The sequence below is a fragment of the Cavia porcellus genome, unplaced genomic scaffold (assembly GCF_034190915.1).
Source record: "Cavia porcellus strain 051 isolate PalLab524CR breed Dunkin Hartley unplaced genomic scaffold, mCavPor4.1 scaffold_25, whole genome shotgun sequence".
In the NCBI taxonomy this organism is placed as follows: Eukaryota; Metazoa; Chordata; class Mammalia; order Rodentia; family Caviidae; genus Cavia; species Cavia porcellus.
In genome coordinates, this window is record NW_026947508.1 from 39,131,213 (window position 1) to 39,144,692 (window position 13,480).

The 13,480-nt window shown below is 37.8% G+C and overlaps 1 protein-coding gene and 1 non-coding gene across 5 annotated transcripts in view; one reads left to right on the forward strand and one right to left on the reverse strand.

The window, feature by feature from the left end:
• The window catches only part of Tesk2 (testis associated actin remodelling kinase 2), a 131,482-nt gene that overhangs the window by 102,536 nt on the left and 15,466 nt on the right, over positions 1-13,480 (reverse strand). For all 4 annotated transcript variants that reach the window (XM_063236371.1, XM_005000211.4, XM_003462498.5 and 1 more), the window contains exon 2: positions 6,820-7,130. In XM_063236371.1, the coding sequence (XP_063092441.1) occupies positions 6,820-7,041 (222 nt within the window). In that variant the 5' untranslated portion in view covers positions 7,042-7,130. The remainder of the gene's footprint in view (positions 1-6,819; positions 7,131-13,480) is intronic.
• Positions 4,557-4,693, forward strand: LOC111754744 (small nucleolar RNA SNORA2/SNORA34 family). Its single transcript, XR_002789412.1, has one exon. It is a non-coding gene; the product is annotated as a small nucleolar RNA SNORA2/SNORA34 family (small nucleolar RNA).

The window sequence follows — 13,480 nt, forward strand, 5'->3', positions numbered from 1 at the left end:
GTTCCAGGCCTCAGGAGGTTAAGCTGCAAGACTGCTGCGAGTTTGAAGGCAGCCTGGACTACACAATGAGTTCAAGGCCAACCTGGACCACATTAGAGAAACCATGTCTCAACAGACAAATAAACAAAACTAATTAAAGGAAAAAAATACAGAAGCTTAAAAAAAAAAACGGCCTATCTTCACAGAACTTATACTATAGTGCTCTGTGCTCTTCTATGTTGGTATAGGTAAATAAGTAAATAAATAATAGATTTTTTTAAAAAATCAAGGTGCAGGGCTGAGGATTTGGCTCAGTGGCACAAGCACCTGCCTGGTAGGCACAAGGTCACGAGTTCAATCTGGAGTACAAAAAAAAAAAAAAAAAAAAAAATCAAGGTGCATATAAAAATCTTTACCTTTCTACCAGGAAAACGTTCTCATGATGCATACAATATCTCTAGAAGGTTATACCAGAAAATGTTAGTTAACAAAAGAGGAAAACTGAGGGGATGCAGAGCAGATGAAAGTAGACAACAATTCATCTAAGCTTTTTATAGCTTTGAGTGCGTACCATGTTGTCTTTGGCCATTTTCTGTTGCCAGTAACACAATTCCACAATCTGAGTAAACAATCAAGAAAATTATTTTCACTCTTGGCTCTGGTCCAAGGTCAAAAGGATTGGCCTTCTTGCCAGCGAAAGTCCAAAGGCAGCACAGCACATCACACACAGAGACAAAGGACCTGCATATGTGTGTACTTAGGACCTCACATGTGCTACACAGGTATCCTTTTACTAAGCCACATTCCCAGACCTTTTAAAATTTTTCACTTTGAGGTAGGGACTCAGGTTTTTCTGAAAAACTTTCAGTCCTTCTGCCTCAGGCTTTCACATAGCTGGGATTACACATGGGCATAACAATTCTCGGTTTCTCCCTTCTAAAACTACCACTAATCAGTAAAGGAGGTGCCACATCTCTAAACGTGGCAGTGGGCGGTTTCCACCCTGACACTACACAACGAGGATTAAAATCCAACATGAGCTTTACTGAAGACAAACCATATTCAAATCACAGCACATGTGAACATGGCTTTAAAAATAAGTTCAATTAAAATTAAACAAAATTAGATACTTGCTTGGTACCCTGTATGACTGTAGTTCTATGAGAGGCTGAGGCAGGAGGGTTAGAAGTTTGAGCCCGGTTGGGCAATACAGTGATTTAAGGACACTGTGTTTCAAAACTAAAACTAAAAGAAAGCTGAAATTTTAGTTTAGCAAGAAAGCCCTGGGTTCACTACCAGTAGTAAAAAATAAATAAAGAAAAAAAGAAAGATAGAAAGAAAGAACTCAAAAACAAAAGACTTTATAGCTGGGCATAATAGCATGCACCTATAATCCTATCACGTGGGAGGCTAAAGCAGGATCATCTAGTTAGGTCCAGCTTGGGCTACAAAGTGAACTCAAGGCCCCCTGAACTGCACAGTAACCCTGTGTCAAAAAGACCAAAAAAAAATTTTTTTTTCAAAAAAAGAGATATATTTGGTGTTTTGTTTTATTTTGTTGAGATTGCCTCTCACTATGCAAGGCAGATAGGACTTGAACTTACTATGTAGCCCAGGTTGGCCTCGAACTTGCACCAATCCTCTGCCTTAGCCTCTCCAATGCTGAGTTTACAGGTGTGCACCACCACACCCAGCTTGAGAGATGTATCTCAGAACAACAAATAGAAACATCAGAAAGAAAAACATAGGAACTGAAATTAAACCACAAAACTCACACTATGGCAACCTACCTAGAGCTCTTCATATCTCTCAGGAGCTATTCCTATTCTCCATTCCTATTCCCCAATAAATTTTCCTACTCTTTAAAAAAAAAAAAAAAAGAAAAAAAATATATATATATAAAACAATAGAATAGAAAGAGAATTAGGAACATGAGCTGAAAAATCATCCACTTTTTCCGAAATAAGGGCACAAAAAAGAAATAAAAAATATGGAACATAAATTACTAAATATGAAAGATGACATAAATAATCCAATATGTAATAGGATTTGAACAGACCAGAGAAAAGAACAGAACTAAAAAGATAATGCTCAAGAATCCTCCAGAATTTAAAACAGAAATGAGATTCTAAATTTCAGGAGGGGGGGCCAGGGATTTAGCTTAAGCACCTGCCTAGCAAGCGTGAGGTTGAGAGTTCAATCCCCGGTACCAAAAAAAAAAAAAAAAAAAAAAAAAATTCAGGATGGGAGAGAATATTTGCAAATTATAAATCTGATAAAGGTTACATAAATACCCCTTAAAAATAAAATACCTAAATACATCCAATTCAAAAATGCAAAAAAGGCCAAGCGTGGTGACGTACACCTGTGATCCCAGCACTTAGGAAGCTGAGTCAGGAGGATAGTTGCAAATTAGAGACCAGCCAGGGCTACAAAGTGAGCTCAAGGCCAGCCTGAACTGCATAGAGAAACCTTATCTCAAAAAGACAAAAAAAAAAAAAAAAAAAAAAAAAAAAAGCAAAAAAGGGCTTGAACATTTCTCTAAGAAGATACATGAGCTGAAAAATCAATAAGGTCAATAAGCACATGAAAAGCAGCTTGGCATTGCTAGTCATTAGGGAAATACAAGCCAATATCACAATACCATTTCATACCCACTAGGTATGGTTATTATAAAAATTTTTATAAAAAGAGAGACAAGTATTGGAGAAGATGTGTGAAGACTATAAGAAACCTGTGTAGCTCACAGAAATGTAAAATGATGCAACTACTATGACAAACAGTCTGCTGGTTCCTTAAAAAAAGAAATAGGGCAGTCATAAAAAGGCAAATACTCTGCTTTCATGTACATAAGTAGTCAAACTTCACAGAAACAGAAAGCAGAATGGTAGGTGCCAGGCCTTGGAGCAAGGAAGAAATGAGATACAGACTCTAACAATGATAGAAAGTTTCAGTTTCATAATCTGAAAAAGTACTGGAGATTGGTTGTTCAACGATGTAAATACATTTCATACTACTTAATTCTACACTTAAAACACTTAAAAGGAGAAAGTTTATGTTGCGTATTTTATGACAATTGCTTAAAAAGAAAAAGTTAAACACAAAATTACTGTCTGACCCAGCAAGTTCACTTACAGGCTATAAAGAAATCAAGCAGAGACTCAAAAGAACTGAGAAACTCCAATAGAGTACTTACATGTCAAAAAAAAAAAGTACTTACATACCAATGCTCACAGCAGCATTATTCACAATAGTCAAAAGACACAACTTACATGTTCAAAATAATGAGTGGATAAACAAAATACTGTACATGCATATAACATGGAATTTTTTAACTATAAAAAGGAATGAAATTCTGATATAGTATATAATACAACACAGATAACCCTCAAAATGTTATCCTAAGTGAATCTAAACACAAAAGAGCATTGTATGAATCTGCTTATATTAGGTATCTGGAATTCACAGAAACAGAAAATAAAATAGAAATTCCTAAGGGCTGGGAGAAGCAGGGAATGGGAAGTTAATATTTAATGATACAGTTTCTATTTGAGATGATACAATGTTTTGAAAACAGGTAACTCTGATGGTGATGGTTGCACAATACTGTAAACATAATGCTGAAGAGCATGCTTAAAAACGGTAGCCAGGGCCGGGGATTTAGCTCAGTGGCATAAGCACCTGCCTGCCAAGTGTGAGGTCATGAGTTTGATCCCCAGTACCGAAAAAAAAAAAAAAAAAAAACGATACCCAGGCGCAGTGGCACACATCTGTGATCTCAGCAGTAGGGAGGCTGCAGAAGGAGGAGCACCACAAATTTGAGGCCGGCCTGGGCTACTTAGTGAATTCAAGATCAACCTGAACTAGAGAGTGAGACAAGACATGGGCCCAGGATTTAGCTCAGCTGCGTAAACACCTATCTGGCAAGCACAAGGTCATGAGTCTGATCCCCGGTACCAAAAAAAATAAATAAATAAATAGACAAAGACAGTGAAAAAAAAAAAAAGAAAAGGTAAATTTGCTGCACATGGTGGCACACACCTATAATCCCAATAGCTGAGAGACTGAGGCAGGAGGAGTGCTGTAAGTGTGAGGCCAGCCTGGACTACAGAGTGAGACCCTAACCCCTCCCAAAAAAGACTAGTGTATGTTATATGCCTTTTATCACAATAATTTTTTTTAGATTAAACCTTTTGGGGCTGGGGATTTAGCTCAGCGGCATAAGCGCCTGCCTTGTAAGCAGGCAGTCGTGAGTTCGATCCCTGGTACCAATAAAAACGAAAAAGACAAAAAAATATATAGATTAAACTTTTTATTGTAGCTAGATAATCTAGGTTTGACAGAATAGCAAACTTGGTGTAAAAACAGATTATTGGTGTTTACTTAGGAATATAACAAAGTAGGAAACACTAGGGAAAATAGAAATATTTTTGCATTTTATAATACCCTATTTTAATAGTTTTTTGGGAAGTAGATCTCTGTTTGTTTTGTTTTACAGTACTGGGGATACTTAGTACTTTAATTTTTTTACAAGAGAGACCAGGAGAACAAGAAACTAGAGAAAGAAGGTGAGTAGACTGGCCCTGAATCAAGGCCAACAGCTTCCTGATACTGTTGGTTTCAAGCAGGAGCCTAAAGAGATGTCTTTCTATGGTCTGTTGGCCATTTCAGAACTTGGGCAGTGAAATGGTCAATTCATTAGAAAGAAACAGCTTGAAGCAACTCCCTATCCTGTGAGCAGCTGTGAACGTGGCAGGCTGTAGCAGCCCAGCACAGGAGCCACCAACATTTACTGGGACCCAAGCCATGCTGGAACCTGGAGCACAGGAAACCAAGCAACCCCTTGCCCCTGCCTGTTATGTTTTGTTGAACTTCAGTATACATGAAAGTATGGACAGCTATTTTGAAGAGAACGAGAGACTCTACAACAGCCATTAGTGACTTCTCTATTGTCTGGTTTTGAAGACCTACAATGCCTTCCTCATTCTGTTCAGATCAGTTTTATACTATGTTGTTTTGTATGAATTATCTGTATGCAAACACATAGACAACTATTTGGAAGAAAACAGGAAACAATATGATAGACAATGAAGATCTCAGATCATCTAGCTTTGAAATTTATATCTCTTACATTGTTTTCTTATGTCCTATTTAGTTCTGTTTTGTTGTGTTTAATTTTACCTCCTTTAAAATAAAAATTAAAAAAAAAAAAAAAAAAAAAAAAAAAGAAGAGGTGAGTAGAGACAATTTTGTGGAGTTGTTATGGTCCTGAAAGGGAGTAAGACATGGGAAAGAATAGCTAAAGAGAATATTCAAAACATGCATTTTTCATTAAAAGAAAGGCAAGAGAATTTTTTGATTTTAATAAGTAAATGGAAAAAATACCAAGGGAAACAAGGATGGAGGGGCATGTCCAGCTCTGCCCCGGTGCTGGGGCAGAGGCTGAGGCGGTGTGTGAAGGGGTGAGCCAGCACCATCAGAAGCGAAGGGAGACTGTGGGGTTCTCTTCTGCTTCCTGCGGTTCTCTCAGTGAATTAGGAAGGAAGCTCCTCCCTGAGGATGAGGACTAGAGAGGAATATTGGAATTTGATAAGAGAAAAAAAAAGGTCTGAAATAAATTGAGAGAATGAATGAACCAGAGAAATATGATAGCTTATGAGTACTTAGGGCTCAACATTATCTTAAAAAAAGAAAAAAACTAAGCAAATAAGCCTGGCATGGTAGCACTTGTCCCAGCTACCTGGGAGACTGAGGCAGGAGGATTGTTCCAGGCCACAGTGCGATGGTCTCAAGAAAATAAAATACATGGAAACATACACAAATGCATACATGTATACATACAAACATGCATGCACACATGCATACAAATAGGCTCCGGGCATAGCTTAGTGACACGGTGTTTAGCATATGTGAGGCCCTGGGTTTGATCTTCAGCATGACAAAAGAATCAGCAAACAGAAACTATGCATGCGTAGTTTATATGTACATATGTAAGGTATGTGTGTATCTGTATAAATACAGAAGTCCACACATCAAATGGCAAATAGTGGTTATTATTACAGACAATACATATACACATACGCATAAACACACATAGACATGTACATATGTGGGGAAGACAGAGGTGAGAGACACATCTTTTTTTTTCTTTTTGGTCTTTTTGAGACAGGGTCTCGCTATGCAATTCAGGCTGGCCTTGAGCTCACTTTGTAATGCAGGCTGGTCTTGAACTCCTGCCATCTTCCAACCTCAGCCTCCCGAGTGCTGGGATTAAAGGCATGCACCAGCACACCCAGCTTTAAATTTGTTTTTGCAGACAACATGATTATATATTTGGAACATCCAAAATAACTGAAAAACCATACACAATAGGAAAATTCGATAAAATAAATATAATCTGAAGAAATCTTCTAGTCTTTTAAGTTTTTATCAGCATGATTTGGTTTGGCTTGATTTGAAGTACTGGAGACTGAATTTAAGGCTTTCACACTGAGCTACATCCCCTGTTCTTTATTTTTTTATTTTGAGACAGAGTCATGCTAAATCATTAAATTGTCCATTCTGGGCTCACACTTTCAAGCTTCCTTCCTCAGCCTTCCAAGAGTGCTGGCGTTACAGCCGTGTGCCACACCTCATTGAGCATGTATTATTTTTATAATTAAAATAAATTATCCCACAAGTTAAGAAGGAGCTTATAAAGAGAATTTAGAATAGTAATCAAGACCCAGAGTACTCTGACTAAACAAAACCTCTGTTCTAGTTAAACACAACTGTTGGCTCTGGCTCTGCAGTGAACGGATATCAGCAAGACAATCTGAAAACTGCTGAGGTATCACTCACCTTGAATACTTCAGAGAAGAAGCCGGACCCTATTTTTTCACAAGTGAAGTCATCCAAACGTGTCAGTCTGGAAAAGGCACTTATAAGAGCTCGATATGAAGATGGCCAAACTCTCCCTGCCTGGGCCACATTCACATCCCCTCCACCACCTCCTTCGAACTCCTCCAGACGCTCCACTCTAGGGGGAAATCCCGCAATTGAGTTCCGCTTGCTCCGATCCATAATCCTATAATGACTTGCTTCTTCTTTTTAAGAAATAACTTCACACGTAGTAAGTTTTTGTTGAATTTTACTTCTCTTCCAGTTTGACCCTAAAGAAAAGACAAAAAGTCCATTGAAACTATAAACAAATATATGCAAATCAAAGAATTATCAATGTAAAAATATTTTCCTTCACAGTCTTTCTCTCCATTTTCATATCTAAATACTTTCATGTCTTTAGTTTGAAAAAAAATATTGATATACTTAAAACTCAAAATGGGGTCAGTCTTTATGTAAGCATAACATAATGGAGATCATCAGTTACAATTTAAGTAACAAAATAACAATGATAGCATCTCATTCATTAACCCTATTTTCCAGGAAATGTAGTATGGGCTAGGGGGTATAGCTCATTGGTGGTGTGCAGGTTTATTTTGAAATAATCCATAATAAAAATTATTACATTCCTTTCACAGAAAGATCACTAAATGTTAGAGATGAAATTACAATGCAGCCATTCATAGTGTTGCATGCCTGTAACCCTAACTACTCCAGATGCTGAAGCAAGAAGACTGCAAGTTCAAGGCCAGCCTGAGCAATTTGGTGAGATCCTGTCTCCAAATAAAAACTAAAAAGAGCTGGAGATATAGCTCTTTGGTCCTGATGTTAACATCCAGTATTGCAAATGAAAAAGAAAGGAGCAGGACTGATTCAAAAGTCTGTGTTCCTACCAGGGACCTTTACAGCCTCACATAATTTTCTTCTAACTTGAAAAATTATTAAGTCCAATATAAATTGAATATGACTAAGACTTCAAAATTATATCAGAATAAAAATATAAAAAGTGCCAGGAGTGGGGGCGCACTTCTGATCCTAGTATTTGGGAGGCTGAGGCAGGAGGATCATTGCAAGTTCAAGACCAGCCTGGGCTACAAAGGCCAGCCTGAGCTCAAGGTTAGCCTGAAATGCATACCAAGACCCAGTCTCAAAAAGACTGATAATAATAATAAGATAGAGCTAGAAAAGGAAAAATAAATAACTTCAGAAAAATAAACCATAGTAACATGAAACTGAATACAAAGAACATAGTTGCTTGCTAAATTAACCGTCCACTTGGACAGGTCTGCCTTCTACTGACTTTTTTCCAGTACTGAGTATTAAACCCAGGAGCACTCTTGCCCTAAGACACACTCCTTAGCCCTTTCCTAGTTTCCTTCTTAGTTTTTGTTTTGAGACCAGGTCTTGCTACTTTGCCCTGGATGGCCTCAAACTCAAGATCCTCCTTCCTCAACCTCCTTCACAGCTGGTTTACAGGTGGTTTACAGGTGGTGTTCCATTCACCTGGGACCACTACTGACTTTTTCATTGTTTGAGATACAGTTCATTTTTAATGAAATATATTAATTATCTCCTCAAATCCTCAGGATTAATGGGGATGGCAGGTCCTAGTTCTCTACACAGAAGCATGGAAGACAAAATTGTTGTAGTTCAACAGTCTGGTTTTACATTTTCAGCTGGGTGGGAAGAGGTAAGAAATTGCTAGTTACACCTGAACTGTTTTGATAGGAGTTCTGTTACAAGTTTTACAGTAGCACAATTCAATGACAATTTTGATATTTTTATTTTAAAACGTAAACAACAATGTATCTTTGCTAACAGCACTTTTCAAGGGGGAGAAAAAGGTGGATTGTTTTTGTTTTTTTGGGTTTTGGGTTGCTGTTGATTTGTTTTTGTACCCAGGCATTGAACTCACAACGTTGCATTTGCCAGGCAGGCGCTTGTGTCACTGCGCTAAATCCCCAGCCCTGAAAAAATATTTTTTAAATTGTTTACTAAGATAACACCCACTGCTACAGAAACCCTAAATAAAGATATTCATTTCACCACTGTATGGAATGGGGACACAGGTGACAAGCAGTTCATCTGTAGGAACAATAGATAAACTGCACCATACAGCACTTACATAAATACATTATATCTAACAATACAGCACTTACATAAATACATTATATTTAACAATACAGCACTTGCATAAATACATTATATCTAGCAGTGATAAGCAATTACATCTAGCAATGTGCACATATTACAAAAGCAATGTTGGGGGAGGGATAGCAAATTTAGTTGGGTAGTATCATTAAAATTTCATTCAAAACACCCCCTAGCCCCACACAGGGGACTGGGCTACATCTCAGCTCTTTTAAAATTTTTCATATTGAGACAGGGTCTTGCTAAACTGTTACACTCAATGGGTTCAGCTGGAACTATACTTCAGCCTCCTAGGGCTCTGGGATTATAGGTATGCAACACCATACACTCAAAACTTAAATTGGGCATGACAGCATACACTAAAATCTCAGCTAGTCGGGAGCTGAGGCAGGAGGATTTCAAGTTCAAATCCAGTTTGACCAACACAAGGGGACCTTGTCTTTTTTTTTTTTTTTTTTTTTCTTTTTATTGGTACTGGGGATTGAACTCACGACCGCCTGCTTGCAAGGCAGGCCCTTAAGCCACTGAGCTAAATCCCCAGCCCTGGGACCTTTTAAAAAAAATTTTTTTTAAGGGATTTGGGCTACAGCTCAATAAACGAGTGTTCCTGATTTAATCCCCAGTACCAACAAAAAAGAATTTTTTAAGTTACAAAAAAATTTGCATGATAGGGGCTGGGGATTTAGCTCAGCGGCATAAGTGCCTGCCTTGCAAGCAGGCAGTCGTGAGTTTGATCCCTGGTACCGATAAAAATGAAAAAGACAAAAAAAAAATTAAAAAAAAAAATTGCATGATCATCTCCATAGTATATTATATAGCCCTTAGAACGAACAATTTGAATTTAATTTTTGCCCCATTAATGAACCTAGACATTTATTTAACTGTTCTACATCTCCAGTTCCCCAACTGGAAATAAAAACAGGAGCTACAGGGGCCAAGGGTTTGGCTGAGAGGCACAAGTGCCTACCTGGCGAATGCGAGGTTGTGAGTTCAATTCCCAGTACCAAAACAACAACAACAACAATAAAAAAAAAAACAGGAGCTATCCAGTTGGAGCATTTATTTGCCTCCCACATACAAGGTCCTCAGTTCAGTCCCCAGTAGGGAAAACAAAAACAATAGCTACATTATACTATTTTATATATTAACTCATTCAATCTTTATAACAACCACAAGACTATTGATTCGATGACTAGCATCTGGTAAGCAGTAAATCTTCAACTCCTACTATAATTATTAAAGGTAGATATTTATAGTGAATATCTAAAAGCATGAACTAAAAAGATGATAAAGTCATAGTATAATTACCTTGGTGGGAAAGAAGAAAAATGAGACAAGGTGGAAAAACAAAAGGAACTTCAATTATAACAATAATCTTTGTTTCCTTTTCTAAAAAAAAAAAAACCACAGTAGACAAAATGGTATGTTCGCTATTTGTTATTTTTTAAAAATATTTCTTGGGGCTGGAGGTTTAGCTCAGCGGCATAAGCGCCTGCCTTGCAAGCAGGCAGTCGCGAGTTCGATCCCTGGTACCGATAAAAAGGAAAAAGACAAAAAAATATATATATATATATATGGGCTGGGATTTAGCTCAGTGGCATAAGCGCCTGCCTGGCAAGCACAAGGTTGCAAATTCAATCCCGGTACCAAAAAAAAAAAAAAAGAGAGAGAGAGAAACTGATAAAAATTTAATATTTTTTTTTAAGTCTATCGCTAATACAATAGCTATGCAGTATGCTTAGGCCAAGAAAATTGAAAACAATTTGGCAAATAAATAGCATCCCAACATCCAAACCAAGCCTCCAGATTCTTAGACTTTTATTCTGTAACAGTTCCACTATAGTTTTTGGTCCAAGGAGAATTTATATCTTAGGTTAAAAACCTCAAAAGCACTGGGGAATTTTTTTTGGATAGTCTAACTTACTTAAGTCCTAAGTTTAAAATAAAAAGAGCTTATAACAAACCTGATATATAGTGTAGAACTCCTCTTACATGCTAGTCATACTAACCACTGAACGGCTGAGATGAGAGGTGAAAAGTACAGACTCCCTCATGGAAATAAGAACTTTATTAACACATTTTGGAAAGCTGAGCTCGGGAAAACTTCCAAACTATGTCTTCTGCTCCTTTGGACACCAGACTAAATAACGACATTTTAAATGAAAGCAACTAAGCTAGAAATAGCATTCAGTATGTCTAACATGTCTAATAGCAATATGTCTAGCAATAATCAGCCATAAAAGGGAGTAAAACTGTGTATCAATACATTCTAAAACCACACCCTACTTTTTTTTTCCCCTCATCCAAAGATTCAAAATACTTTTTAAAATCTCAAAATGAGCTGAACATTTAGTCCTGTGGCATAAGTGCTTGCCTGGCATACACAAGGTTATGAGTTCAATTCCCAGGATCAAAATAAAATAAAATCTGAAAATGATTTTGGGGGGAGGAGTTCAAAACAATCTCACAGTGCAGTCCACATTGGGCTTGAATTTACTATGTAGCATTAAAATGGCCTTGAACTCATGGCAATCCTCCTGCCTCTGCATCCCAAGTGCTGGGATTATGAGCATATACTACCATTCTTAGCTGAAAATGAATTTTTTGTTTTTGTTTTCATCTTTTGCAACAAGGTCTCGCTATGTATTTCAGGGTGGCCTCAAGCTCACTAGGTAGCTCAGGCTGGCCTCAAACTCATGACAATCCCCCTGCCTCAGCCTCCCAAGAGTTGGAATTACAGGCATGCACTACCATGCCTGGCTGAAAACGATTATTTTTAAAATCAGAAAATATACTGTTTGAAATGTGTGAAACTAAAATGCTTTCTGCCTCTGGATGATCTCTCTTAGTCTTATTTATGGAATACTCTCTCTGATACTAGTAATGCCCCTCAGAGTATACATTTTTTGGGAACAGAGAGAACTACAGTTACTCTTACCTTTTTTTTTTTTTTTTTTTTTTTTTGTCTTTTTCCTTTTTATCGGTACCGGGGATTGAACTCACAACTGCCTGCTTGCAAGGCAGGTGCTTATGCTGCTGAGATAAATCCCCAGCCTCTACTCTCGCCTTTACTAGGAAGAAATAATGATTGAAAAAACACAATTTTAGCTGTAAAGAGTACTCGGTCCAAGAGATTATACTTTGTTGATCAAGTAAGAATAATTAATTTTAAGCTTGCAAAAATTTGTATTCTTAAAATGAAAAGTGGGGGTTTGGGCTATAGCTCAAAGGCATAAACGCCTGCCTGGTAAGTGCAATATCATGAGTTTGATTGCCAGTACCCCCCACAAAAAAGAAAAGTTGTAATACTTGATCTGCTTCACTAAAAATATTTCAAGTAGAGTCCCAGTGGTTTTCATCTAGTGTTTGTGAATTTTAGCGGGAGTATTTGGACAGGGAGGAGTTATTTCCACAGCAATAGGGGTGTGGGTGGGCAGTACTGGTATTTCAGTGGGCAGAGACCAGAGAAGCCAAATGGGCTACAATGCACAGAGCAGAACTGCACAACAGAGAACTGTCCTGCCCTGAATGCCAGAAGAGTCTCAGTACAACACCATGGTAGAAAAGCTTAGTCACTTCTGCTCTTCAACTAGGAAACAACCTTTAGTAGTCATTCGAAAATGCCAAAATTATGTGACTTTCAAGGACACATAAATAATTTTGTAGTAACTGTGTTCATAAACTTGGAAGTTCAAAACTTTTTGCTTTACACAGACAGGTTTATATTCTAGTATAGTAGTAGTTTATTCTGGGATTGATTTAGCCTGCACAAAGAAAACACAATTTGAGGGGGGTTTTTTATCCCTGGTTCTGAGGACAAAACCCAGGGCTTTTACACTCAGCTACATTTTCAGCCCTTATTTTATTTTTGAGACAAGGTCTCACTAAGTCACTAAATTATCCAGGCTGGGTTTGAACCCAACTTACTTATAAGCTCTGATCACTGCCTTGCATGCACAAGGTCCTGGGTTTGATCCTCAGCACCACACACACACACACACACACACAAACTTTGATGAGAAGAAATAATTTATCCACAAAAAAGTTAATGAGCTGGACGTGACAGTATACACCTGTAATTCCAGCACTATGGAAGCTGAGGCAGAAGGATGCAGGAGTTCAAGACCAGCCTGGGCTACATAGCAAGTTCAGCCTAAACTATATAAAGAGACCCTATCTCAAAAAAACAACAAAAAAGTTAACAAACTACTTTATACCAGTGTATATTTTATTTTTCCAAAGTGAGAATTCCATAGTCATTTCTCAGAGAATCAAGAAGATTTTAGAACTCTTACATCATGCTCTTGTCTGAAATGTTTCTGGAAATAGTAACTGCAGCCACCACTTTGTTTGTTTGTTTGTTTGTTTGTTTTGTCAGTACCAGGGTTCGAACTCACGACTGCCTGCTTCCAAGGCAGGCGCTTATGCCGCTGAGCTAAATCCCCAGCCCCTACAGCCACCACTTTCTATG